Raw genomic sequence first — 25794 nt, 5'->3', positions numbered from 1 at the left:
AGAGTAAAGGGGGGCGCTGGTTTGGCTCTGCTCTCTGGGCATGGAGTGAACTGAGCTACTGTGGGTGATGGGAGGAAAGAGGAAGAGCAAACGGGAGGGTGGGAGGACCACGATGGCAAAGTTCTGCTATGGATAGCAGCAGAGAGACTCAACATGTCCTAGAAGTCAAGCCTCACAGGTCTGTTTCACATCCTCCTGTTCTCTTTACCAAACGTGTTTGGTCTAAATTTAAAATAAACCGTTTTATGAAACATCCCACAAGTGTTGGTAGATTATGAGTGACGAAAAGTCTTAGTCAGCAGAATTGAGGAAAGTAAGAGGTGCTTTACTTAGAACCCAACTCTACCCTCCTTCTAACCAAGCTGAGCACCTCCCTTTCCTGTTTTTACTTCCTTCCTTTCATTTCCCTTCCATTCCTTGCCATTCCTTCTTTCCTTTCACAGACTTAGAAGAACGTTGTGAGACTGGAGCCCCTCTTGCTGCTTAAAAACACTGACTTTAAGCTTCAGCTTTAGTTTGTTTCACTCCCTGATGCTACTGGCCATTATTCATGGCTGCTTGCTGACAGAAGGGCTTCTGAAGATCCACAAATGTGGTTCGAGTTAGAGGAGAGCCAGTTATGCTGCACATGTGTGAGTCTCACATATGCTAGGAACATGTCTGAATTTATGATGTCATTAGATACAAATATTTTAACTATTTTGAGGAGCATTCATGGTAAAAGCTGCCTTAAGCTTTCTGGGTGCACCAAAAACACTACATATGTGACATGTGATATGTATGTTGGTGAGTAACCAAAGAAATCCAAGTAAATATCTGTGTGAAGCAAAACTGGACATTTGCATAAGAGTGTATAAAATAATGTTGCATCTACAACAAGTAAAATAATAATTATTTATTTCGTTTTTACAGAAACATACTTTAAAATCACAACTTTCCTTTAATGTGTCAGTAATCAATCATTTATTTAGAGAACCTCAAGCTTCTGACAGACAAACGTTTGCAGCTGTGTGCAGGTATATGAATGAAGTAAAACTCCACAAACAGCAGAAAGTTTACAGGGTTTCCCCCAGAAAATGAGTTAAGCCTGGCGGCGTTGGCCGTCTGGAGAGGGGGGCGCTCAGTTCCGCAGCGCCCCTCCGTGAGAGCAGTGTAGCCTCCGTGAGAGCGGGGGTGGGGTGGTTGCACACGTTCCGCTGCTGTTTTTCACCAGTATCAGCTGATGGAGGGCTCTAGTTTCGTTGCATCGTTCGTGTCAGCAGACACGGTAGGGTCGGGGAGGGGGGCGGGGCATGACGCTTAGCCTGGCAGGTGGGCAAGCAAAGCCTGGCAGGCCGCCAGGCATATAAAGCGATGGGGGAAACCCTGGTTTAGCAGTTGACCATTTTTGTTACAACTCCAGTAACAGTGCATCATGGAGGTCACATTTCCTCCATGAGTTTAGTATGTTATTCAGAGAGCATTCAGTGCCCCAGAAATGTCTGAGAAAGTTACTGGTTTTAGTCACGGACCACAATATGGGTCAAGGCCTTCCATGGAGTGAAGCTCTGAAGACCATCAGACATCATTGGAGATGTGTAGATAGGTAGATAAATCCATTAACAGTCAAACCAGAATTGTCCATCCATCCATCCATCCATCCATCCATTTTCAGCCGCTTATCTGGAGTCAGGTTGCGGGAGCAGGCCCAGACTTCTCTCTCTCCAGCTACCTTGGCCAGCTCCTTAGGGGGAATCCTAAGGTGTTCCCTGGCCAGCCGACGTACAAAGTCCCTTCAGCATGTCCTGGGTCTTCGCTTGGGTCTCCTTCCAGTTGGACGTGCTCGGAAAACCTCACCAGGAGGCGTCCTGACCAGATGCCCAAGCCACCTCACCACCTAAGCGAGAAGCCAGACACCCTGCGGAGAAAACTCACTGCGGCCGCTAGTATCCGCAATCTCATTCATTCTGTCACTACCCAAAGTTCATGACCATAGGTGAGGGTAGGGATGTAGATCGGCTGGTAAATCGAGAGCTTTGCCTTCAAACTCAGCTTTCTCTTCACCACGACATGCTGGTACAACACGCGCATCACTGCAGATGCATCACCAATCCACCTGGCAGTATCATGCTCCATTTTTCCTTCACTCTGGAACAAGACCCCGAGCTACTTAAACTCCTCCACTTGAGACACGATTTCGTTCCTGACCTGGAGAAGGCATTCTACCTTTTTTCCAATTCAAGAGTACCAGCATTGTAAGTTTTAGAAAGATGAAGTAAAAGGACGCCTCTATGTGCCTCTATGTGCCTCCCTCATAGCGACCCAGGGAAGCTGTGGCTACATTGTAGCTCATCCCCACCAGCGTGTGAATGTGTGTGTGAATGGGTGAATGAATAATTGTGTTGTGGCTGGGGGGTTGTAGAACCCTAAGAAAGCGTTATACAAATACAGGCCATTTACCATCAATGTTTTAACCTACATGGCTCATTTCACTCTTCTTTCAAACTCTGTCTCAAAGTAACCAGCGCAGTTTCCTGCTCCTCCACCCTACTGGTTGAAAGTGGAATTACAACTACTGTAAACAACCCTGCAGCAGCCTGCTGTAGCTAGCGCTCCCAACGAGCTAACACTAACATGAGCCAAGTCTCACTAAATAAGCCACTAATCAAAAAGATCCACAGTTGGACAGTAGCAGCAAAGCCAGGTCACCATCAGCTGGTGATTGCATGCCTTGTTCAGCTTCCTCAAACTAGTGTAGGCCATGCTGATGTTCACTTTGCTATTTGCTCTTTGCTTCACCTCCAAAGACATTACTCTCTTACTTTTACTTCCTGGCTGTGCCATAATGCCAACAGAAAAGCAAACACATTGTTCTGCTTCTTGTGCATTTTATTGACGATCAGCAAAGTGAAAAAGCTACATGCACAGAAAATAGCTAACAGCCATAATGCAGGTATAAGAGCGCCCCCTAGAACACCTACCCGCTCCACAGTATCTGGCCATCAGAGGGTTGTAGATTGGTGTCAGGTATGAAACTGGTCAAGTTCCTAACTAATCAAACACTGAGATCAATAAGTGCTTTTCTAAACATGACACTTTGTTGGTTTAACTTTTCAACCTGTTGTAATTTGCCCTGACAGATTTATTTTTTCTAAATAAGTAAAAGTTTCAACATCAGCTTCTAATGTGAGCTTGCTGAAAACGTACCATTTTCTAGTCACCTTAAGCCCAACCCAAACAAGGGTTGGGTTTTTGTCCCCCTGAGACCTGATAAGGGTTAAGATGCTGCTGCTTAGACAGGATCCAGCTGAAACTGTTCATACTGGTGATAAGGATTCCTCCTCCTGAGCACATCTGTTTTATTGGTAAATGGTAAATAGCTTGCATTTGTAGCACCTTCTTAAGGTTCTACAACCCCCTCCAAGGCACTTCACAACATAATCGTCATTCACTCACACATTCACACGCTAGCGGGGATGAGCTACAATGTGGCCACAGGTGCCCATGGGTGCACTAGAGGTGAGGCCTGCCGAGCACAGGCACCACCGGCTCCTCCGACCACCACCAGCAGGTGAGGTGTCTTGCCCAAGGACACAACTGTTTTACTCTACATGGCCCACTGGGGGCCTCTGACTGGCAGAAGTAGTTTAAATAAGGAAGAAATAATCTTTGGAATTGTGTGAATGTAAAGTTTAATTCATCCTTTTAACATAAAAACAAGCAATCCAGAGCTGTTAGTTAAAAAAACAGAATTGAACACATTGAAATACAAAAAAAGTTATTTTTAAAACGATTGAATTCTCTTTATTTGACTTCATTTCCTTTTTTTTAACCCAACATTCCTCTGTGTGGCTGCTGAGCTTCATGGAATTAAAAACACATGGTTATTTTTCTTCCTTGACACCTCGCTGGAGTTTTCTAGTCTTAGTTTGCATCTGAATGAGTATGAACTTACAAACCTTAGCTGTAGGCAGAACCCCAGCAACAATAAAGATAAAACAGCAGTATGGTTTTCTTATAACAGGAAGGTTACGCTAAAATCTCTTTAGGCTTTCTGGTCTGCTTCTTTTCTGCACCTTTAACTTGCCAAACACCAAATGCCTCTAGCAGCTACACATTTTTACAGTCATAATTTAAAATAAAGTTGGTTTATTGTCTATAATATGGTCACATTGGCAAATGCATGTTTTTAGTTTTAGTTTTTTAGATGTACATATAAACACACTGACTAATGCATGTGCTGCAGCGGAGATCCATGTCATCTGATCTAATCTGGGGGGGCTGTAGACAGGCTGTCTGGCCTTCTGTGTCTATTTAAATGGGCACGCGCACACACACACACACACACACACACACACACACACATTCAGGAATGTATTCGTTAACACCACACGCACTGTCAGAGTCTATTTTACCAACAGTGTGAGAGAATGTAGACTCCACAAAAGGGCGAGCAACAGCTAAACCAGTAAGAGAGTAAAATAAACTACCTGGTTTAATAAAAACATCAAGGTTTATTATTCAGTGTGGCTGCTTCTGTTATAGACTAACAAGATATTTCCCAGCAGTTTTTCATTGATGATTAGGCCAAATATTGGCTTCAGATTCCAGATCATTTGCAAATGCTAATCTATTGCTGACTTGCTATTTTTAATGTAGCATGTAGACCTTCGACGCAGTTTTTACTTGCTTATTAATAGTTATCAGACTATTCCCCCTCCCCTTGTTGATGTGCACATTTGAAACATTACAGCTTTCATCACATTAGCATGCTAGTTGCACCACATGGGTAATTAGCATCAGCTGCATCAAACTCTGTGCTAATGCAGCTAAATTTGTTTCCAAAGCAATTTCTCAAATCTTTTTTTCCAGCCAGTATTTACGCACAATAAACCCACTCAGAATGACTTCTTACAAAAAAACAGACACTCAGAGGATTTATTTTTACCACAAAACATTGCTAAACTACTATTAGCATCTCAGTAATTTTCTGCAGTGGAAGCGATTGATAGAGCCATCACTCCTTGTGCTTGTGTTTACGTTTACTAAGAGATGCACTCCCAGTAAAAATAATGTCCACCCTGGTTCAGCCTTAGAGTCTTACACTTCTGGGCAGAATAAAAACAAGCTGCTTAAAAAGTGATTCAAGTCCAGCCCACACACAACAGATTCTGTCATCTTTTTGCATTTTTTAAATTAAAGCAAAGTGAAATGGCGTTTGTGAAAAACCGAGTTCACCCAACTGCCGTTAACCGTCCTCTAGCAGCGACAGATTTCAGTCGTTCTTGTCTGTTTGACTTTATCATCTCTCACACATTATGGAGACATTTTGACAGTAGTTTCTCTTTCAGAAAGTCCCACTGCATTTCTGTCAAGTTGATCTCCAACTTTGTAGAACATTGATTCTTTTACCTTTCATGAGTTCTGCTGTAGGTTTGCTGCTATGTTTTGTGTCATGGTTCTGTTTTATTACCCCCATCTGGTCCAGACACCAGCTGTAAGACAGGTGGACTCATGGACTCTAAAACTTGGGTCTACAGAAGTGTTCGTGGAAGACTCAGTTGCTTCCCAAACCATCACCCCTCCAGCACCGTGCTGACAGCTGGTACCAGCTATTTTTGCTGATGTGTTTGGTTTTCACACAGAATTGTGAGCATTAACTGTTGCTTTTCTGAAATAGCGAAGTCAGCCTTTCTTGACATTGTGCTGCTAACACACACTTGTATGCTCCAAACCAGCAAAGTAAGAAACTTCCAGCTTTTATCGAGGGGTTGCTCCGTTGACGATCGGGTAACCCCCCCCCCCCCCCCTTTATTTGCTTGATGTGTTGTTTAAGTTGTTGTGTAAATTCACACATTATACAGATTTGTTATGCAGCAAACATCCATCCATCCATTTCCTGAACCCGCAGTCCATCTCAGGGCAACACAGAGACACACAGGAAATACAATCATGCACACACACTCACACCTAAGGACAATTTGGACAGACCAATCAACCTAACAGTCATGTTTTTGGACTGTGGGAGGAAGCCGGAGTACCCGGAGAGAACCCATGCATGCACAGGGAGAACATGCAGACTCCATGCAGAAAGATCCCAGGCCGGGAGGCGAACCCAGGACCTTCTTGCTACAAGGCAACAGCCGCAGCAAACATACAACAGAAACTATTTTAAAAGACTTTTTGCTAATAAAAGACGAATGATAACAAAGCTGAAGTGATTCAAAGACAGTGAAGCTCAGGCACATTTTGGACGAGTTTGCATGGTGACAGGCCTAATTGTGAAGTTATGCCTAAACATTTTAATCATGATCATATTTTCAACTGTTACTCTAGACATTCATGAACTTTTTTCCTCTGCATTTCCTAATCCAGGGGTGTGGTTGAGTTGATGTTTGGTTTTCAGAGTGAATGCCCCTGAAGAACCAGCGTGGTCGCTAAAATCCAACGCCATTTCTCTTAGCTGAACAGGAGCTGGTGTAGCTCGTGTAGTAAACACAGAAACGGGCTGCCAGTTTGTATTTGGTGTTCAGTGTTTGCTCAATTTACCATGACGATTGTTTTTAACTCAACATGTAAACGCTCCAGAACAAATCCACTCCTCCTAATCACTTAGTTCAGGTTATTTGCCTCCATCCATGGCTTCAAAGGATGTGGTTCTCTCAACCACACAATTAGAAAAGACTACTTCCTGCAGCGCGGATTGGCTGAGAAGAGACTCCTTTGTCTCTCATTGTAAACGTCATCGCTGTGACATTTCCTGTTTGGTCTGTTGTCCAGGATAACAGATATCTAGTCCTCCATCAACTCCTTCTTTTCCTCCAGAATGTGAAGCCATTCTTCTTCTGAAACATAGTTTTAGCCACGTCAATAATGCTTGAGATGGAGTGATTACTCTCACATGGTGCAACACAGCTGTCCACCACTGCAGCTCTTTACTGATGCAGATCAACCTATAAGTCCAGTGAGTCTGTTCTGTCCAGTAGTAAGTCAGGAGCTTTGCATTAGGATTACCAGATGCATCAATACGGTCTGACTGGAGAGCCTGTAGCCTGACAGGAGATCGATAAACGTGACAACAGAAGGGCCGACTTTAGGGAGCTGAGGCTGTTTACAGTAATAAGGACACTTGAGTGTGGAGAGTGTGTGGGGGAGGCTCTTTGTGTAGATACATGTTTGTGTTTGAAAGTGGTCTGAATTTATTTAGCCGTCTGTTTATCTGTGATCACCTGAGGGCAGGTCGCTGGATAATTTATTACCTCCTCTACATTTACAGAAGGAATCCTCTCACAGATTATCCTTCCCTCTTCTGGATCCCTTTGTTGTGAGGACTCGTTCATTTTGGTCACAGCGTATTTAAGCAGTTGGTGTTAATAAAAGCATGGATGAAAGTGGTCCACTGTTTGAATAAACAGCAGTATTTTGTTTTTGTTCCTGTCTTGTGTGTATTTAGATGGATCTGAGGCTGATCCTGATGACATTTGGACTCTTCTTTTGCTGCCATGCTAGTAAAGGTGAGATTTCAGTTTTTTTTTAAATAATCTTTTATTCTAGGTCACATAAAGTCATCTTGTCTCATTACTTTTTACTATGTGTAATTTATGGCATTTGAAGGATTTGTGAAAACAATTTAACTTTACTTTTCTAAACTAAAGACGCACATAACTACTGCTTTGCTATTTTTAACACAAAACAAAAATAACCACAAAAACAAAGCATTTAATCACTTTAAAAGGCCTTTCTTTCTGCCTAACAGCTAAACGGGCTTTTATGGTTCACACAGAGGAAAGCAAGCTGCAAATGTGTAGCTAAAAACTCAATTTTATCACATCTGCAAAACACCGGATTTGAGTCGATGCAAACTTCAAACAGCTTACTCAGCCAGTCTTGGGAGCAGGGACACATGTAAAACTTTGTAGAACCTGACCTCAATGCCACTGCTTTAGGTGAAATGATTCTCCAACAAATTACACAAATTGTAAATATTGTGTTTACGTTGTCATTTATCTGATGCTATGAAAAAGTAATTCATGTCTGTTGCATCTTTAATCTGTCAGTGAGCCTCAGGGCAGCTGTGGCTAGGGATGGGTACCGAATTTGGTACTTTTTAAGGTACCGACCAAATTCCATAGTACCGACTGAGCACCAATTCACGTCATTTCAAACGGTGCCTCGTTTCGGTACCCGTCCTTCATAGCGAGAACTTGCCAAGACAGCTGCGCATGCGCATGAGAGTTATGTCGTCGGTCCCTGCGAGCCAGTTGTAAACAGAGCAGCATGGTAGAAAGAACGCACGCTAACGCTTGGGTCCACTTCACTAAATGTGATGGGTAACTGGGTGATGATGAAACCAGTGACAACGATCTAAGTGAGACATCCTTATCTTAATCTGCTCCGGTAGGTAAATAAAATGTGATAACGTTAGCTTGATATGTTATCTTCCGTTTCGCTAATGGTGCGTTCGCTTTCTCCTCGGAACTCCAAATTTCCGACTAGAAGAACATGAACGCGCTCTAAAGTTTGGCTTCACTTTACTAAATGCGACGGGTGATTGGGTGAAGATGAAACCAGCGACAACGATCTAAGTGTGAGGCATCATCGTTTTAATCTGCTCCAGCAGCTAAATAAACTGTTTAAGATAACGTTAGCTTGATATGTTAGCTTCCATTGCCACCGTTGTTATCAGCTAATGGTGCGTTCGCTTTCTCCTCGGAAATTCTAACTTCCCAGTAGGAAAAATCAAATGAAAAAGGACGGCAAAAGGAATGAAGATACACAGTAAATTTAGTTCACAGTAAAGATGTTTGCTTCAGTTTAATTATCAGCTTATAAAACTACAAGGACGATGTTAAAATACAAACCGTTTAATGTTATTTATCGTGATATATATCAAATATTATTATATATTGAGAAAAATATATATTTAATTATAAAAGAGAATTAAAATAATAAACACTCAAAAGTATCGAAAATTGGTACCGTTAAGTACCGGTATCGATTCCTAGGTACCCGGAATTAGTACCTAATCGATTCAAATGTCAAAGGTACCCATCTCTAGCTGTGGCTATAACGTAGCTCATCACTACCAGCATGTGAATGTGTGAATGATACACTGTAGTAGCCTAGTGAACTAGACCAAATGCTTGCTTTGCAAAGTTTGCTGCTCCATTGTCTCCAACACACCATCCGCAGAAACTTCATCCTTTTCTCATTCCTGCAGTCCCCATCCTTAACAGTTGCAGCAGCAGAAGAGTTTACAGGAAGTACACCCTTCATAGGCAAATGTAACTAAATTTTAGACTTTTAAAGAACAATACTCAAAGCATGGTGTGTTATTCAGCCCAACTGTGATCACGTCTTGCTGTCTTGTTGTATAGTAAACGGTTTCACACTGACGAGTCCCTGTTGAAGCTTAGTGGACTCATAGTTTCTACAGTTGTATCGAAACGCCCATAAAGATGTATTCTGTGTGTCTTTAATCACTGATGAACAGCAGCGTTCAGGATGAACTGATGTGTAAGCACAGGGGGGGGGTTAACTGTGGAGCTTACTCTGCAGGGTCTGCTGCCTCTGACTCTTCTCTTTTTGTTTCCCATCTAGAGGGGAATGAGTGCATCAACGCCAACGCCAAATACTGCGGAGAGTGCATCCAGGCGGGAGCCAAATGTGGTTGGTGCACAGACCCAGTACGTAAATCTAAGCTGTCAGCAGCACTCTCTGCTCACTATTGCAGTGCACCCCCTAGCAATAGTGGTGCAACGGATCAAAAATCTCACGTTTCGGATCGCATCACGGTTTTGTGTCACGGATCGGACCGTTTTCGGATTTGTACAAAGAAAAGAAAAAGAAAAGACAAGTAACAAGGCTCTCTCTTGATTTTGTAGAACACAATTTTTTTCTGCTCACTGCTTATTAAATAAAAATTACATTTAAGTCAATGCAATTGTGTTCTATAATATTTATATAAACGTTAAATGACCTGTATTTGATATAGCGTCTTCTAGAGTCCTGGAACCCCCCAAGGGGCTTTACAACACAATCAGTCTTTCATCCATTCACACAAACATTCACACACTGGTGGGGATGAGCTACATTGTAGCCACAGCTGCCCTGGGGGCGCACTGACAGAGGCGAGTCTGCCGAGCACTGGCACCACCGGTCCTTCCGACCACCACCAGCAGGCAAGGGTGGTTAAGTGTCTTGCCCAAGGACACAACAGCAGTGACAAACTGAGCGGGGCTCAATCCTGCAATTTTCCAATTACGGGGCGAGCACCTAACTCCTGTGCCACCGTTGCATGTTATAATGTCAAACATTGTTATAACTGAATGAGACTTACTATCTAGAATGAACATTTCAGATATTCAGTAAGAATGTTCTTATCTACCATGTTCATTTCTACTAGTAACGATAGAATTATTGATATCTGGATTACATATCCAGCCCGCCTAATAAATGTTAAAAAGGCCATCTTGGGTTTTTAGGGATTCTGAGATATCTCAAACACACTTAATTCCAACATCTGCAGTTTATTATGGATATCCTTAATAATTATTTACATAGAAACAACATAGCTGTTGATGTCTTAATTTGCAGTTTTGATTAATGAGCAAACAATTATTACTAGGATAAATTAAATTATATAAAATAGGAATTATAGGGAGGTCCGTTTACTTACTGATTAAATGTTAAAACAGCTTGCCATAGTTCTCTCACTTCCGGCGTGTCCTGTTTACTATCATGCCCTCACCTTTCTGAAGCGCCGTTTGTTTTTACTTCCTCCTTTTTTAAAGAGTTGTCCCCACCAGTATTTACAGGTTCTTCACATTAATGTAATAATTGTCCCAGGCATTTTGCGCAGGCCACCTCCCTTCCTGCTTCCATAGCGATGGGAGGTATGTGTATGCAGCGCTGCACCATGTTCGTTTTTGCTGTTTGTGTCATTGTTGTATTATTTTACAGGGATGCCTAAATGTTCCCATACATGCGACTTAAACGATTCAGATAGTTTTCCAAGCTCCTTTACTCGTCCGCCATGACGACCGTTGTGCTTTTCTCGTTTGGGTTGAACAGATGGTGCCTCGGCCCTTCACGTGACCAATCTGCGGATCGCCTGCATGCCGAGCCGTAGTGAGAGATCTGTTCAGATCACCGATCATCGATGATCCGTTGCACCCCTACCTAACAAGCAGACATGCTAGGTGCTCTTCAGTTTTTGTAATTGTTTTTAATTTTCTTCAGAACTTCCTGAAACAAGGTGAGACCGTGTCGAGCCGTTGTGATGAAGTGGAGTCTCTGATCAAAAGGGGCTGTAACTTGACGCTGATCGAGAACCCTGTTGGAAAACAAAGGGTCCTCAAGAACATTCCGGTCACGAATCGCGGAAAAAACAAAAAATTGAAGCCAGAGGAAATCACTCAGATCCAGCCCCAAAAACTAGACATCACACTCCGATCTGGTGCGAACTCATCTCTGTAACGATATTCATCAGACATCTTCTATATGCCTGTGACGTATACAGATCATTACAATGTCATGTTTCACTTAGGTGAGCCTCAGTCCTTTAACTTGACCTTCAAGCGGGCAGAAGATTATCCCATCGACCTGTACTATTTGATGGACTTGTCCTACTCCATGAAGGATGATTTGGAGAATGTTAAGAACCTGGGAACAAGCCTGATGCTGGAGATGACGAAGATCACCTCTGACTTCAGGATAGGTGGGGTTGTGCTATCCACATGTAAACCTAGTGAAAGTGAAAAGCCACAGTCGACATAGAGGAACATCTGTCTTCATCTGAATCCACAGTAGAGAGAAAAGTGAAACCATAATGTAATAAATGATTTTTTCTCCAGGTTTTGGATCATTTGTGGAGAAGACCGTCATGCCCTACATAAGCACCACCCCAGCCAAGCTGCTGAACCCATGCACAGGCGACCAAACCTGCACCAGCCCATTCAGCTACAAGAACGTGCTGAAACTGACCAGTAACGGCTCGTTGTTCAACACCCTGGTGGGTCAGCAGCACATCTCTGGAAACCTGGACTCCCCCGAGGGCGGTTTTGACGCCATCATGCAAGTGGCTGTGTGCGGGGTAAGAGAGAAGGTTCAGCCAGATTCAGATTAGAGGGGCATTTTCCTGTCGGTTCGACTATAGCTCACAGTATTACCCACCAATAAATATAAAGATGTGGTGATTTGTGGAAAAACTGTTTTATGAGTTTATGGGGAGGCTTGGATAGTTATCCAACACTCCTGAGTTTGGTGTTTAAAAAGCCAACATAAAGCTGACCAAAATAACTCTTTATTTTGATTATTTTTCATTGTTTTTCAGGATCAGATTGGCTGGAGGAATGTGACTCGACTGCTCGTGTTCTCCACTGATGCTGGCTTCCACTTTGCTGGTGATGGCAAACTGGGTGGGATTGTTCTGCCCAACGATGGAAAGTGTCACTTGGAGAACAATATTTACACGATGAGCCACTATTACGTAAGCAGTTTACGTTTCAGACTGCTTCGTTTACTGTGTCTGTGACTTGAATCTGACTTTTCGCTTTCTCCTTCTAAGGACTACCCGTCTATCGCTCACCTTGTCCAGAAGTTGAGCGACAACAACATTCAAACGATCTTTGCAGTCACTGAAGAGTTCCAGCCTGTCTACCAGGTAAGGGCTTCTTTCTACGGCTGTCTGTTAATTGTAGGAAAACTGTGAACGCCCACCTGTTTTTCCTCATAGTGCAAATCATTTTCTTTTGAGCATTTGCTGGATTTCAAATCTTGAACTAACTACATTTGAAAGATTTGTCACATTTTTAGTATTTCGTTACCAAAGTTTTACAAGTGTGCACCAAAGATCTATCCTCTCATTAACCCTCCCACTGTCTTTATGGGTGTGACCCCACGAGGAAAGTTGACCTTTGAGCAGGATTGATGGTTTATCCCTTGAGGTCCACGTGGCAGGGGTGAGGTGGTGCTCACTCCTCACCCCTGCCACATGGTTCCAAGAGATAAACCATCAACCCTGCTCAATGGTCAACTTTCTTTGTGGGATCACACCCATTAGGACAGTGGGAGGGTTAAGTGATAGCTTGAATAGTAAAAAGTCAAAGTGACAGATTTTAAACATTAAAACTCTCAACAGAAATAGTTCAAAAAGGAAATAAAATATGTTATTTATTATTATTAGAATGATTTATTGTGGCAGAAGCTGGTGTGGTCCACCACAGAGAAGCTTCTCTAGCATGATGACTTTAATATTCTACAGGTTATTGTTCAGCTTTCTGACGCTCACACACACGCTCACACACACAAGTGTTGGTGAGCGGCTGCGTCTGACTGCTGACGCTCCGTGTGTGTTTTTATTTCTGCAGTGAGACAAACTCACCTCACACCGTCCAGAGTTTGTTCTTTAAAGCTTCTAGTAAATCCACCATGTTGAAGTATTTTAACAAGTTTCCTCTGCGCTGCAGGAGTTAAAGTTTACATTACTGGGTAAAAGTTCAGCAGACGCATTTGTTTATATTTGGGTGGGGGGAGGGGGGACTCGGTGCTGCACACATACAGCTGGTGTGATCAGCTCTGAAAAGCGCTGATCACAATTTGCAGATCACGTTTATTTTTCTCGGAGATCGGCCACGGATTCCTCTTCCGTCGGCATTCTAGGAGTCGAAACTAGTAATCGAAAAAAAAAACTTTGAACGATTCCAGGAAAAACTAACAATTGGAACCGGTTCCAATCGATGCTCGTTGCCCAACCCTATCAGTCAGCAGGATAAAGAAAACAAAAATGTGTTTAAATTAAGAAGAACTAAATCTGAACCAGAATTAGGGATGTTTCAGAAATTACGTTTTTATCTATTTTACTCTTAACTTTTATTTTTTAATTTCTTTATTTATTTGTTTATTTTTTACTGTTGTTACCAGGGGTTGTTATGGGTGGGCTGTTCTTTGGTTTAGGTCCAACTGATGTCTTCATCATAGGAAATTAAGATGTAATGTTTTGCAAAGCTCAAGGCAAATTTAAGTACTTAAGTAAACAAACAAAAAAATAAAGTCAAAAACATTAAGCTTTAATGTTAGGATTATCATGATTTTGTTCCACAGATCATACTGGGAAAGTTTGTTCAAATACAAATATCCTTCTGAACAAAATTAGTTTTTTTATGTTTAGGAATCAAATACAGCGCTGTCTGCCTTAAATGACATGTGAAAACTTATTCTTGAAAATGTTTTCCATCCATCCATTTTCCTCTACTTAACCATAATCAGGTCGTGGGGGCAGCAGCCTAAGCAGGGAGGCCCAGACTTCCCTCTCCCCAGCCACTAGGGCTTAGCCCGGCAATCCAGACTAAATAAATATATTATTTAGTCTGGCAACACCATTGACGGCTCCTGGTCATATGGTGGGTTCTACCATTGTCTTTTAAAAGATCTCCGCATGCTATTAGACAATGAACAACGTGACGTACTAACCGCAACGGATGTCAGTAAACAAGGCGGTCCACTGTTGATGAAGGCGAGAATACATCTATTTTTCTAAATAAAGGACTTAAATACAACTATCTGCTCCTGATTCTAATAAAGCCCAAGTCTAAATAGTCCAAAATTGATGTAAAAGCAGTTTCAAATGAGCTGTCGCCATCTTGTTCCACTCTTGTTCAGCAGCATCGTCTCTCCTGCCTCTCCTACAGCCTCCGTCCACTCTGTTGCAGACTGTGAGAACTTTCTGTCTGTCTTTGTGGACAAAGTCAATAAGGTTAGATCTAGCATCTCTCCTTCAGCCTTATGGCTGCCTCTCCCGACTCCAACCAGGCCCATCATCCTAGATAGCTTTGCTCCTGTTTCTTTGCCTGAGTTAACCAAACTAGTTAACTCTATGAAGACCTCTGCATGCCCCCTCGACATCTTACCCTCATCTTTGTTTAAAAGTGCTTTTCAGTCCATTGGTCCCAGCGTGGTCTCTATAATTAATGCTTCTCTGGTTTCTGGTCAGGTCCCTGCTTACTTTAAGAACGCTGTAATCCACCCGCTTCTTAAAAAACCGAGTCTAGACGCCTCTCTCCATAGCAGCTTCAGACCCATCTCTAAACTTCCGTTCATCTCCAAGATCTTGGAAAAGGTTGTGGCTAAACAACTCACAGCTGCTCTTGATGAACATAACATCTATGATTGCTTCCAGTCAGGTTTTTGTAGAGCTCATTCTACTGAAACAGCTCTTCTTAGGATCTCTAATGAGCTTCTGACTCACAGTGATGCAGGGGACTGTTCTGTTCTGGTCCTGCTGGACCTGACTGCAGCCTTTGACACTGTTGACCATCACTTGCTACTGGAGAGGCTGAGAGACTGGGTAGGCCTATCAGGATCTGCTCTGAAGTGGTTCTCATCTTATCTTTCTGAGCTCTCGTTTTCTGTGGCCGTCTCCAAGTCTACTGTAGGTCCTCCACCACCTCCCTTACCCATGGTGTCCCACAAGGTTCTGTGCTGGGGCCTCTGCTTTTCCTCCTCTATCTGCTTCCTCTTCACCACATCCTGAGCTCCTTCAAAGGAATCTCCTACCATCTTTATGCAGATGACATCCAACTGTACATCTCCTTTAAGCCCCATGAGATGTCTAAGCTGCAGCTGTTACACACCTGCTTAGACTCTATCAAAACCTGGATGGCTGGGAGCTTTCTTCAGCTGAATGAAGATAAGACTGAGATCCTCATCTGTGCCCCAGACAAGCTGGTTCCCAAAGTCAGAGACTCTCTTGGTCAGCTTGCTTCTCACACCAAACCTTCTGTCAGGAATCTTGGAATGACCTTTGACCCGGCTCTCACCCTGGATTCTCATGTCAGTTCTCTTGTTCGCTCTTCCTTCTTCCATCTCAGGAACATTGCTAAGCTGAGTCGCACTCTGTCCCGCTCTGAACTTGAGACAGTTATCCACACATTCATCTCCTCACGCTTAAGACTACTGTAACTCTCTTTTCACGTGTATGAGCAGAGCCTCCATGAACCGTCTACAGGTGGTTCAGAATGCCTGTGCTCGGCTTCTGACCAAGTCCTCCAAACACACCCACATCACCCCGCTTCTCCTCCAGCTTCACTGGCTGCCAGTCAACTTCAGGGTTCATTTCAAGATCCTGGTTCTGGTCTATAGGGCCTTACATGGACAAACACCATCTTACATTGGTGATCTTCTTAGTCCCTACACCCCCAGCAGGTCCCTGAGGTCCAGTGATCAAAGCCTACTGGTTGTGCAGCACCAGGCTAAAGACCAAAGGTGACAGATCATTTGCTGCTGTGGCCCCCAGACTCTGGAACTCTCTCCCCCTGAGCCTGAGATCAGTGGACTCAGTGGTCTCCTTTAAAAAGCAGCTGAAGACTCACTTGTTCAAGCTGGCTTTTGTATGACCTTCTTCACCACTCTCTCTTTATTCTGCTCTCCCCACCTATTCCAAGCTTTGATTGGTGGGTAGAATCAGCCCACATGGGCTTAAGCATGAACGTAATTTATTTTGGGGGGGGGGGGGGGGGGGGAGTCCCCCCCACACACTTTTTCCAAAGTCAAGTTTTGACCCCTGCACTTTTTACCATCCAAAAACAATATTACGCTACTGTATATTACATTGGCACTGGTTGAGCTCTAGGACCAAGAGGAAAACAATCGTTTGTGTTGAAACCTGTTTCCCATTAGAGCGCACTGTTAAGATACCCCCCCAAGAGCATACTGTAAAGATCCCTCCCGTGTCCCCCACAATTCTATAGTGAAAATTACGTCCATGAGTACATTTACATGCAGCCAATATCCGGGTTATGATCGGGTTAAGGTCGGCATTCGGGTTTCTAAGTTGATCAGAATAACCTGTTTACAAGCACAAATAGAAAGAGTTACCCCTAACTTGCATAACCCGATTTAAATGCGGACGTTGGGGTAGCGTCAGGACGTGTGGACTACGTCCTGACGCAATATGCGTCATTTCCGGTTCTTCTTGTTCCGGTATCCGTGAAAACAACATGTTTCCCAGTTCAGAAGAGATAGCGACCGCATTTGTTTGCGCTTTAGTTTCCTCGTCACTCAAAGTGTGGTGCTGTGCCGTGACTCGCTAGCCTAGTGAACTAGACCAAATTCTTGCTTTGCAAAGTTTGGTCTAGACACGCTCCATTGGAACCTCCGCAGCTCCTACCAGGACTCTGGCTAGCCAATCACAGCTCTCTAGAGGGGTTTCAAACACATAAAGAGCTGTGATTGGTCCATAATGGTGGGCCAATCATAGTGCTCTATCTGCTTAGTGAACAAATCACAGAGCTTTATCCGCTTTGTGGGCCAATCAGGGCACTCTATATGCCTGGTGGGTGGGATGATGCAACAGAGTGAAACAAGAGTATGTCACATTCATTGTCCAGTGGAATGCAGAGATCATTTGAAAGACAACGGTAGAACACGCCCCACAACCGAGAGCCGCCAATGGAGCATGGCCAGACTAAATAATACATTTATTTAGTCTGGCTTGCCAGGCTATGACTCGCCATTTTGCTCCCAACTTGTTGTTTACTTCCGGTGTTCTGGCGCATACAAGACGTCTCGCTACTCAAAAGACCAAGATTCCTTGCGAACAGAGCATGCGCAGAACACACGCTTTGATGGGGATATCCTGGTATGCGTTTACACGACCAAACATTCAGGTTAGAAAAGGGTTACCCCAGGTGTAGTAACCAGGTTTTAAAAAACCCGGTTATGAGCATATCTGGGTTTCTGGCGGTGTTTACAAGGACCTACGGAACCGGGTTATTGTGAATATTCGGGTTTTAAAAGGGTTACTGGCTGCATGTAAACGCACTGCATGGGCTTAAGGCACGCTCAATTCATTATCATTCATTATCATGCTGATTACATAGAAGCTGAAAATGTCTCTGACTGCATTCCTTGCATGCCTAAGCATGGATGTGTGGAATCAACCGGGCCAGGCTGGGGCCGACTGGAGCTATCCGGGCAGGGCCGACCAGGTACAGATGAGAATGGCCCATTAGCTCCTCAGATAACTGGGACACTGACCCCCTGAAGTTATGAACAAATCAGATTTGTTCATGAATGTAACCCAGTGCCTTTGAAAACACAGAATGCTTCTAGAGTGTAAAGCTGTCACTTTTGTCAGTTTTTGAGTAAAAACCCGTCAGTTAAGTTAAATATTTGTTCACTTTTCAATGTGAGTCCAAGGTTGTTTATTACACACATTTATTGATTTAACCCACATTTTGTTCTTGTACACCTTTACAAATATACCTTTTCTAACCAATTTGAGTCAATCTCTTCCTCATAAAAGCTGTAGTACATGTCAGAATCTGGAATCAGATTAAACACTTTCAGTGATTCTTTTGTTGCTTTTAGAAACCACTAAACTACCAAAGAGGCCAATTAAAACTTTTAACTATAAAATTTCTTCTCTTTAGGAGCTGAAAAATCTGATCCCCAAGTCTGCAGTCGGCACGCTTTCTGCCAACTCCAGCAATGTCATCAACCTAATTGTAGATGCTTACAATGTAAGTCCATTCATGAGATTCTGACATTTAAGTTCTCTTTAATAAAACTTGGCTGAGTGTGTCTCTGCTGTGCAGGAATGACAACACGTGTCCTGTTATCTCTTGGTTTTTGACAGTCTCTATCATCAGAGGTGATTCTGGAGAACAGCAAGCTCCCAGACGGGGTGACTATAGCATACACGGCTCACTGTAAGAACGGCGTGGTTAATGAGGGTGAAAACGGCAGAAAGTGTTCCAACATCTCCATCGGAGACGAGGTGAGAACTGGAAAGGGGATTTTTTTAAGGACAACTCTGGTTCATTTTAGAGATTTTGAGCTAAAATGTAGTGCTTTAGCAGCTGAGAGTCATTTACAACATATATTAGGACTAATGCATGATTGTATCAGCCTGGCAAGCCATCCTATATAACTGAATATTTAGTCTGGCCGTGACACATAGACAGAGCTCAGTCATGGGGCGGGATGTGCGGTTGTTTTTTAAACTGTCTCCACATACTGTTGAACATCAAACAACGTGATGTACTCACCGCTTAGGATGTCAGTCAATTGGGCAGTCCACCAAACACTGATGAAGTAGACACATGTGCATCCTTTTTCTAAATAAAGGACTCAAGTACCTCTAACTGCTTGACTCAAACAAAAGCCCAAGTCTAAATAGTCCAAATGTAATGCCAAAGCCATTTCAAAAGAGTCAATGCCATCATTTTTGTTTTGCTTAGTGGCAGCAAAACCTGCCCACCAAACCAATAGAGCACTGCGATTGGCCCACCAAACAGATAGAACATTGTGATTGGCCCACAAACCAATAAAGCACTGTGATTGGCCCACAAACCAATATACCTCTGTGATTGGCCCACCAAACAGATAGAACATTGTGATTGGCCCACAAACCAATAGAGCATTGCGATCGACCCACCTAGCCAATAAAGTGCTGTCATTGGCCCACCAGACCAATAGAACATTGTGATTAGCCCACCAGACCGGTAGAAAGCTGTGATTGGCCAGTCACAAGACAGTTTGGTCCTACTGAGGCTCCGATGGAGCGTGGCTAGACCGATCTGCAGAGCAGAATCTTTTTGCTTCTGCTACGGTCTGTCTAGATTTCTAGGCTTGATTATAGGTATTGACCGAAAAATGTTCCTCGAATAAATTTATAGTAATCATATCATTTTTGAAAAATTCCCACTTTCAAATCTTAAAGACTTCATAACCCCACAGCTTCACTCAGATATTACTCAAAAGCTGCTTCATATTTTATCGTTGTCAAATAAGATGTTAGACTTTTTCTTCTCTATTTCCTTTTGAACTTTGGATCATTTTACTTCCAGGTCAAGTTTAGCATCAGCATCACATCTAAGGGCTGTCCAACCAAAACCAAGCTCAAACCCATTAAGATCAAACCTCTGGGATTCACAGAAGAGTTGGAGATTCATCTAAACTTCATCTGTGAGTGTGAATGCCACAAAAAGGGCATCAAGGACAGTCCAGATTGTCATTTTGGTAATGGGACCTACGAGTGTGGAGCCTGCAGGTGAGTCTATTTCTGAAGGTGTCACATTTAAACGGCTCCCAGCATCACAGCTTTTACCCTCTGTGTCAGGTGTAACGAGGGTCGCGTGGGCAGGAACTGCGAGTGTAGCAGCAACGAAATATCCACGGAGGACATGGACCTGGCCTGCCGTAACAAGAACAGCACCGACATCTGCAGCAACAACGGAGAGTGTGTGTGTGGGAAGTGTGAGTGCAAGACGAGGGAGAACCCAAACGAGAGGTACAGCGGCAAGTACTGCGAGTGTGACAACTTCAACTGTGATCGCTCCGGAAACTTGCTCTGCGGAGGTGAGCGTTTGTGTCATCGGTGTTGTCGTTTGGAAACTCCATGTGGTACCTTGAGATCCTTGTTCAGAATGAGTGGTGAGCTGTTAAAGGTGCCCCCCTCTCTGGTGTTCAGGACACGGACGCTGTGAGTGTGGAAAGTGTGTCTGTGATCCCATGTGGAGCGAAAGCGCCTGTGACTGTTCTCTGGACAAAAGCACGTGTTTGGCCAGCAACAAGCAGGAATGCAACGGCAGAGGGACCTGTAAATGTGGCAGCTGCAAGTGCACAGACCCCAAATTCCAGGGTCCCACGTGTGAAACGTGTCCCACCTGCCCAGGAGTCTGCGCCGAGCACAAGTAAGAAAACAGTCATTCTGGCCCTGATGAGACATTTTTAGCTGAAAAGCACCTTCAGACACAAAGAAATTTTATCCTAACAAATCTAACGCGGTGATTCCCAAAGTGCAGAATTCCCTTGTTTGAAATTTCCTGAATGACCTCTAATGATTAGGGGTTGTATGAACTAGTCGACTAGTCGACTTCACGGCTCTGTAGTGACTTTTTATGCCTGTTATCGACTAGTCGCTGTCACGTGATAATGACTGACAAGATGCAGTCCTCCAGCAGGTGATGACCCCCTGCGTCGGGAGGCGGAGGCGATGCGCTGTGCCAGAGCGTCGGTACTGACACCGGCGGTAAAACGGACATTTAACCAAACTGTGACCTTTTCCCTCTTGCAATTTTACCTTCCCCTCATCCCCATCCTAATCTTAACCAGTTTCTGCATGCAATGCTCCGATCGTTGACGCGCTCCAGACATCTGCGTCCTGAGCACCGCCAAATCAGTTGTCACCACCTCAAAAAAACCCGTGATCGTTCATGTCGGCTTATTTCCTTTCATGTTTTCTGTCTGTTATTTGTGCCTGATGCGTTTTGCTGCTGCGGAGCGAGGCGCATCACCTGTTTTGTTCTCCGGTGACGCACCCCCAAAATTCCACTATCTCCGCTCCGGCACGAACTCCGCAGCAAAAACTGTCTCATTGTAGTCAGCCGGCGAGCAGCGGCACTCCGCTGTTTTTGCGGTCGGTAGATCTTTTAGAACTGCAGTTCAAAGGTAACTCATAAGGTGAATATATATGAACCCAGGTAGCAGTTTCTCTTTAGGATTGAGAGGAGAAGCAGGAAGATAATAAACAGACAGGACAGAAAAATAGTCAAATAAAAACAAGTTAGTTTTTGTACCTGGTGGTAGCAACAAACAGACACCATTGAAGGTCATCAGAAGTGAGGAACAGAAAATGAAATAATTACTTTAATGTTCAGAGCAGCAGGAGAGGCTGCAGGCGCATCAGTGAGTTTGCGGCCGCTGCGCAGGGGGAGGGGGGAGAGGGCTGAAGCAGAAACTACCGTTGTTAAAAGAAATGTGTTTAACTTAGAAAATGTGGACGCAATTTTAATTGTCAAAAACTCCAGCGAACCTACCGAACCCCCCCCCCCCCCCCCCCCCCGGCTTCAGGTGTATGACGTCATCAATGAAGTTAACTCGATTTTCATTACTTGACTGTCGACTTTAAAAAAAATGAAGTCATGCAACCCCTACTAATGATGCCTACATGCATACTAGACTTCCTTTTTTTGCAAGAGAAAAGTTAAATGCTTGAAACTGAGTTAAATTGAAATATAATTCCTAAGAGTTACTAGCGTCTCTGGAATAGGACAGTGCTATGTGTAGGTCTGGTTTGATGTTTCCCACCTGCTTCACTCTTATTTTCCCCTTAAACTCTGTGTGTTTTAAGAAAAAGCTAAAGGAAAAGATGCTAATTTAATAGTGACGACACTTGTAACACTGGTGTTTTCTCCAGAGAGTGCGTCGAGTGCAAAGCGTTCGGCACCGGCGAGAAGAAGGACACGTGTCAACAGGAATGCAGTGACTTCAATCTGATTGAGGTGAAGAGCAGAGACAAGCTGCCCCAGCCCCACGAAACCCCCTACCCCGTCATGCACTGCAAGGAGAGGGACGCCAACGACTGCTGGTTCTACTACACCTACGCAGTCAAGAACAAGACAGAGAAGGTGGTCCATGTGGTGGAGAAGCCGGGTAAGCAGAGCTTACAGGGTGTGGAGGACATACTTAGCAGAAAATAGAGTTTCTGTTTTGGCTCAGTCATCAGCTCTGCTGCTCTGCTTCAGAGTGCCCCACTGGGCCCGACATCGTCCCCATCGTGATCGGCGTGGTGGTCGGCATCGTCTTGATCGGCTTGGCCCTGCTGTTCATCTGGAAGCTGCTGATGATCATCCACGACAGGAGGGAGTTTGCCAAATTTGAGAAGGAGAAGATGAACGCCAAATGGGATACAGTGAGTGTCTGGAGCAGGAATTCTGTGTGAAAATGAGCTGGAAACACGTAACTGGTGTTTGGCAGTGTAGATGTTTAAATGTGAAAACCAGGTGGAGCTCGGCCTCACCGCTGACCCGTTCACAGCCGCGGGATGAAGTTATGAAGGCCATCCGTAGTTCTTAGCAGCAGATGAGATCTGCAGACGTGTTTATATCGTCAGAAGGAGTCTGATTCGTTCTGTGTCGTCTCACAACTGTGAAGACAGATCCAGTTTGTTGCTTTTGAACGTCTCTCAGCCTGAGACGGAAAAGTCTTACAGGCTGTGTGGACTTTTTTGGGAATGCTATGCACAAAAGTTTTTCCAGGGAGGGGCCAGGCTTCTCCCCTCCCTGCTTCCTTTCTTCCTGTCATATCATCAGCCAACATCAATACCGCACAAACTTGGATTTCTAGTAGGTCCAGGTTCAGTGACGTGTCTCCACCTAGTGGTAGGAATAGGTCATGGACCTGGATTAGAGGTTTCACTTTGTGTGGAGCAGCCGCTCAAAGTTGTCTTTAACTAAATAACAGAGTTGAATAAAGATAAAAGAGAACAAAACATTTATTTACATTTAAGTTTTTCATCTATAAAGTGTCTCTTTTGTTATGTGGATTACGAACGATTTAGCAATTCAATAGAGAAACATGCTAAATTTATTAAAAAATGACAAATTTGAATGAAAATACAGCGAATGTTGTTTCCTTTCAACACAAATTTTCATGAAAATGCTTAAAAACCCAACTACAACATCAAAGATCATATATGTATAAAGGGCCCTGGCCTGCTTTCTATCATAAGGCATCTTTACAAAATAATAATTATCAGAAATGTTGGGATTTGAAACCAAACAGCTTTTATTTCTCGTGGCTCTACTTCTTATCTGTTGTTTGTCAGAGGCCGCTTTCACACATGAGCTCCGTGTATCTGAACTATGTTCGCTGCGTCGGTGTGGGAGAATTCCCAGCCAGGATTCCAGACTCCTTCCATCCTCGTAAATCTGATTTCAAATCATCGTTAGGACTATAAATGTACTTTCTGCTTCACACTCGTTTCTCATGTTCTGTATGTTCCATTCTTCTTGTTTTCATGTTCTGATGTTCTCCATTTTCCTGTTCACATCTCTCCTGTCCTCCTCGTTCTTCACATTTAGCAAGAAAACCCAATTTACAAGAGTCCTATCAATCAGTTCCAGAACCCAAGCTATGGACGGAAAGGCGCTGTTCTTTAAGTGTGTATTTCTTTCCCTCTCCTCCTGCACGGAGTGTGTTTGTGTGTGTCCTGCTTTCACGTCCGACCTAACTTTTTAGTTAACTTTTTTTAAAAATGGAGCTCAGTGAACGAACCACAGTCGTATCAGCAAGAAGGAGGTGTTCCTCTGTGAAGAGGGGTGGCATGGGTGTATTTTCTGCGAGAACGATGGTGATGTTGTTCTCCAGGCTTTTTGTCACAAGCATGTTGGACGTGATCTGAATGCAGTGATTCCCAACCAATAACCTTAGCGTGTGGTTTCTGATAAAGGTTTCTAACTGCTTCCTGGAGTGTGGAAGAGCTCTGGGAATTCTGACTAACTGGTGCGTGTTTGTGCATTTCACAGGGTGAAAATCCCATCTACAAAAGCGCCGTCACAACTGTTGTCAATCCCAAATACGAAGGCAAATGAAAACCTCGAACTCTGATACGAATCAGCTGCAGTATTCCACGCTGGTCTGGCTCTTACGCGGGAGCGCTCAATCAAGGATGTGTGTTTGTCTCGTTGCTTTGCCACAAAACGTTTGGACACCATGTCTGTTATTTTTACTAACCCTTCTGATGTATACCCACATGGATTTCAAGTGTACAGTCTGTGTATATACTTTATGTTGCACATTTGCAGAAATGTATAAATGGTGTTTTTATTTGCTGCCGGTGGACTGGTAAGGCCAGAGAGGCTTTGTTATCACACGCAGGCCTTATAACTTCTGAATCCGCAAAGACTAGCTGCAATATTTAAGTTTAATGGGATATGTTGGCCTTTTTGAAGTGTGATTTTGTTCTGGTAAAAATTAGAAATAAGCTTTATATTCTAATAGAATGGCTCTCCATAACTTGCAAGATAGTAATTGTTTGTACTTTTACACAGAAACACCATGCAAATGGCCAAAAATCCCATTAAATGTGTGTCACTTGTGTTTTTTTCTGTAATGTTTAACTGTGTATTTATAGAAATGAAGCTCAGTATAGAAACCAGCAGTGGTTGTGTTTGTAGCTATGGCTTTGGTAACAGGACCTAGCTGTTTTTATTGACTTTTCAACCCACAATGAAGATATTGGTATTATTTATATACCTGTAGCGTTATAAAAGGGACTGAGCAGCACTCGTTATGAAGGTGCAGTAATAATGAACAACCCAAAGTTTCACAGGTCTGGTTTCTGCAGTTATTTTTAATTCTTAGGTCTCTGCCTCAATGTCACCAAAACGATCTGTTCCTAGAGTTGTTTATTTGTTTTGTTTCTCACACTGTTGCTCACACACACTCAAAAGTTGCTTGTAAAGTGACCTTTTTGTTTCTGTGCCATGCTGTCTCCATGTCCTTTTCATGAGATATGTTTTTTAAAACAAAACTTAAACCGTGTTTTCCTCTGTGATGCTCTACAACTGTCTTCTTCTTCTTTCAATAATGATACCAAACGAGAGGAGGCAACAGTGGCTTTATAGGAAACTAGGCATACTACAAAACATGAAAGTATTGATGTTAATGACAGTTTTATTATTCTATAGTGTTTTATAGACAAAGATTAAGTCATTCAGTCGCTTTTGGTTTTGCAAACAGATAAAAGAGTTAAATCAGGGATGTTACAACAGATTATAAAGAGACTAAATGAGTTCTGGATCAAAAATAAACTATTTAAATCTTGTTCCTGAGTCTGGTCTCAGAATTGAAACATCCGGTTGATGTGATGATAGCAGGTTTATATTTGGTCCTAGTCTTCATGACTGCCAAGTGTCACATATATGTAGAGGCTACGTTCAACAAGATTAAATCAACGAGCTAAAGCAGGAGCTAGCAGCAGCTACTGCCTATACAGTACCAGCATGTCAGATCATACGCCCTCTGATG

The 25794-nt window shown here is 43.3% G+C and overlaps 1 protein-coding gene across 4 annotated transcripts in view; it reads left to right on the top strand.

Annotated features, from left to right (window-relative positions):
• itgb1a (integrin, beta 1a) overlaps positions 1-25159 on the top strand; it is a 35067-nt gene extending 9908 nt beyond the window's left edge. For 3 of the 4 annotated variants that reach the window (XM_015954876.3, XM_015954878.3, XM_015954875.3), the window contains exons 2-17: positions 7433-7493; positions 9580-9665; positions 11221-11437; positions 11528-11698; positions 11835-12073; positions 12314-12469; positions 12548-12643; positions 18411-18500; positions 18617-18757; positions 19830-20032; positions 20102-20340; positions 20453-20675; positions 22181-22416; positions 22509-22675; positions 23847-23924; positions 24291-24984. In XM_015954876.3, coding sequence (XP_015810362.1) covers positions 7433-7493; positions 9580-9665; positions 11221-11437; positions 11528-11698; positions 11835-12073; positions 12314-12469; positions 12548-12643; positions 18411-18500; positions 18617-18757; positions 19830-20032; positions 20102-20340; positions 20453-20675; positions 22181-22416; positions 22509-22675; positions 23847-23924 — 2403 coding nt within the window. In that variant the 3' untranslated portion in view covers positions 24291-24984. Of the gene's footprint in view, positions 1-7432; positions 7494-9579; positions 9666-11220; positions 11438-11527; positions 11699-11834; positions 12074-12313; positions 12470-12547; positions 12644-18410; positions 18501-18616; positions 18758-19829; positions 20033-20101; positions 20341-20452; positions 20676-22180; positions 22417-22508; positions 22676-23846; positions 23925-24290 lie in introns of all 4 variants that reach the window. The other variant, XM_015954877.3, reaches the window with a different exon arrangement.
• The last annotated feature ends 635 nt before the right edge of the window (positions 25160-25794 follow it).

Source organism: Nothobranchius furzeri, chromosome 7, assembly GCF_043380555.1.
Source record: "Nothobranchius furzeri strain GRZ-AD chromosome 7, NfurGRZ-RIMD1, whole genome shotgun sequence".
Classification (NCBI taxonomy): Eukaryota; Metazoa; Chordata; class Actinopteri; order Cyprinodontiformes; family Nothobranchiidae; genus Nothobranchius; species Nothobranchius furzeri.
Note: the sequence above shows the minus strand (reverse complement) of the source record. Positions and strands in the feature narration are given on the sequence as shown.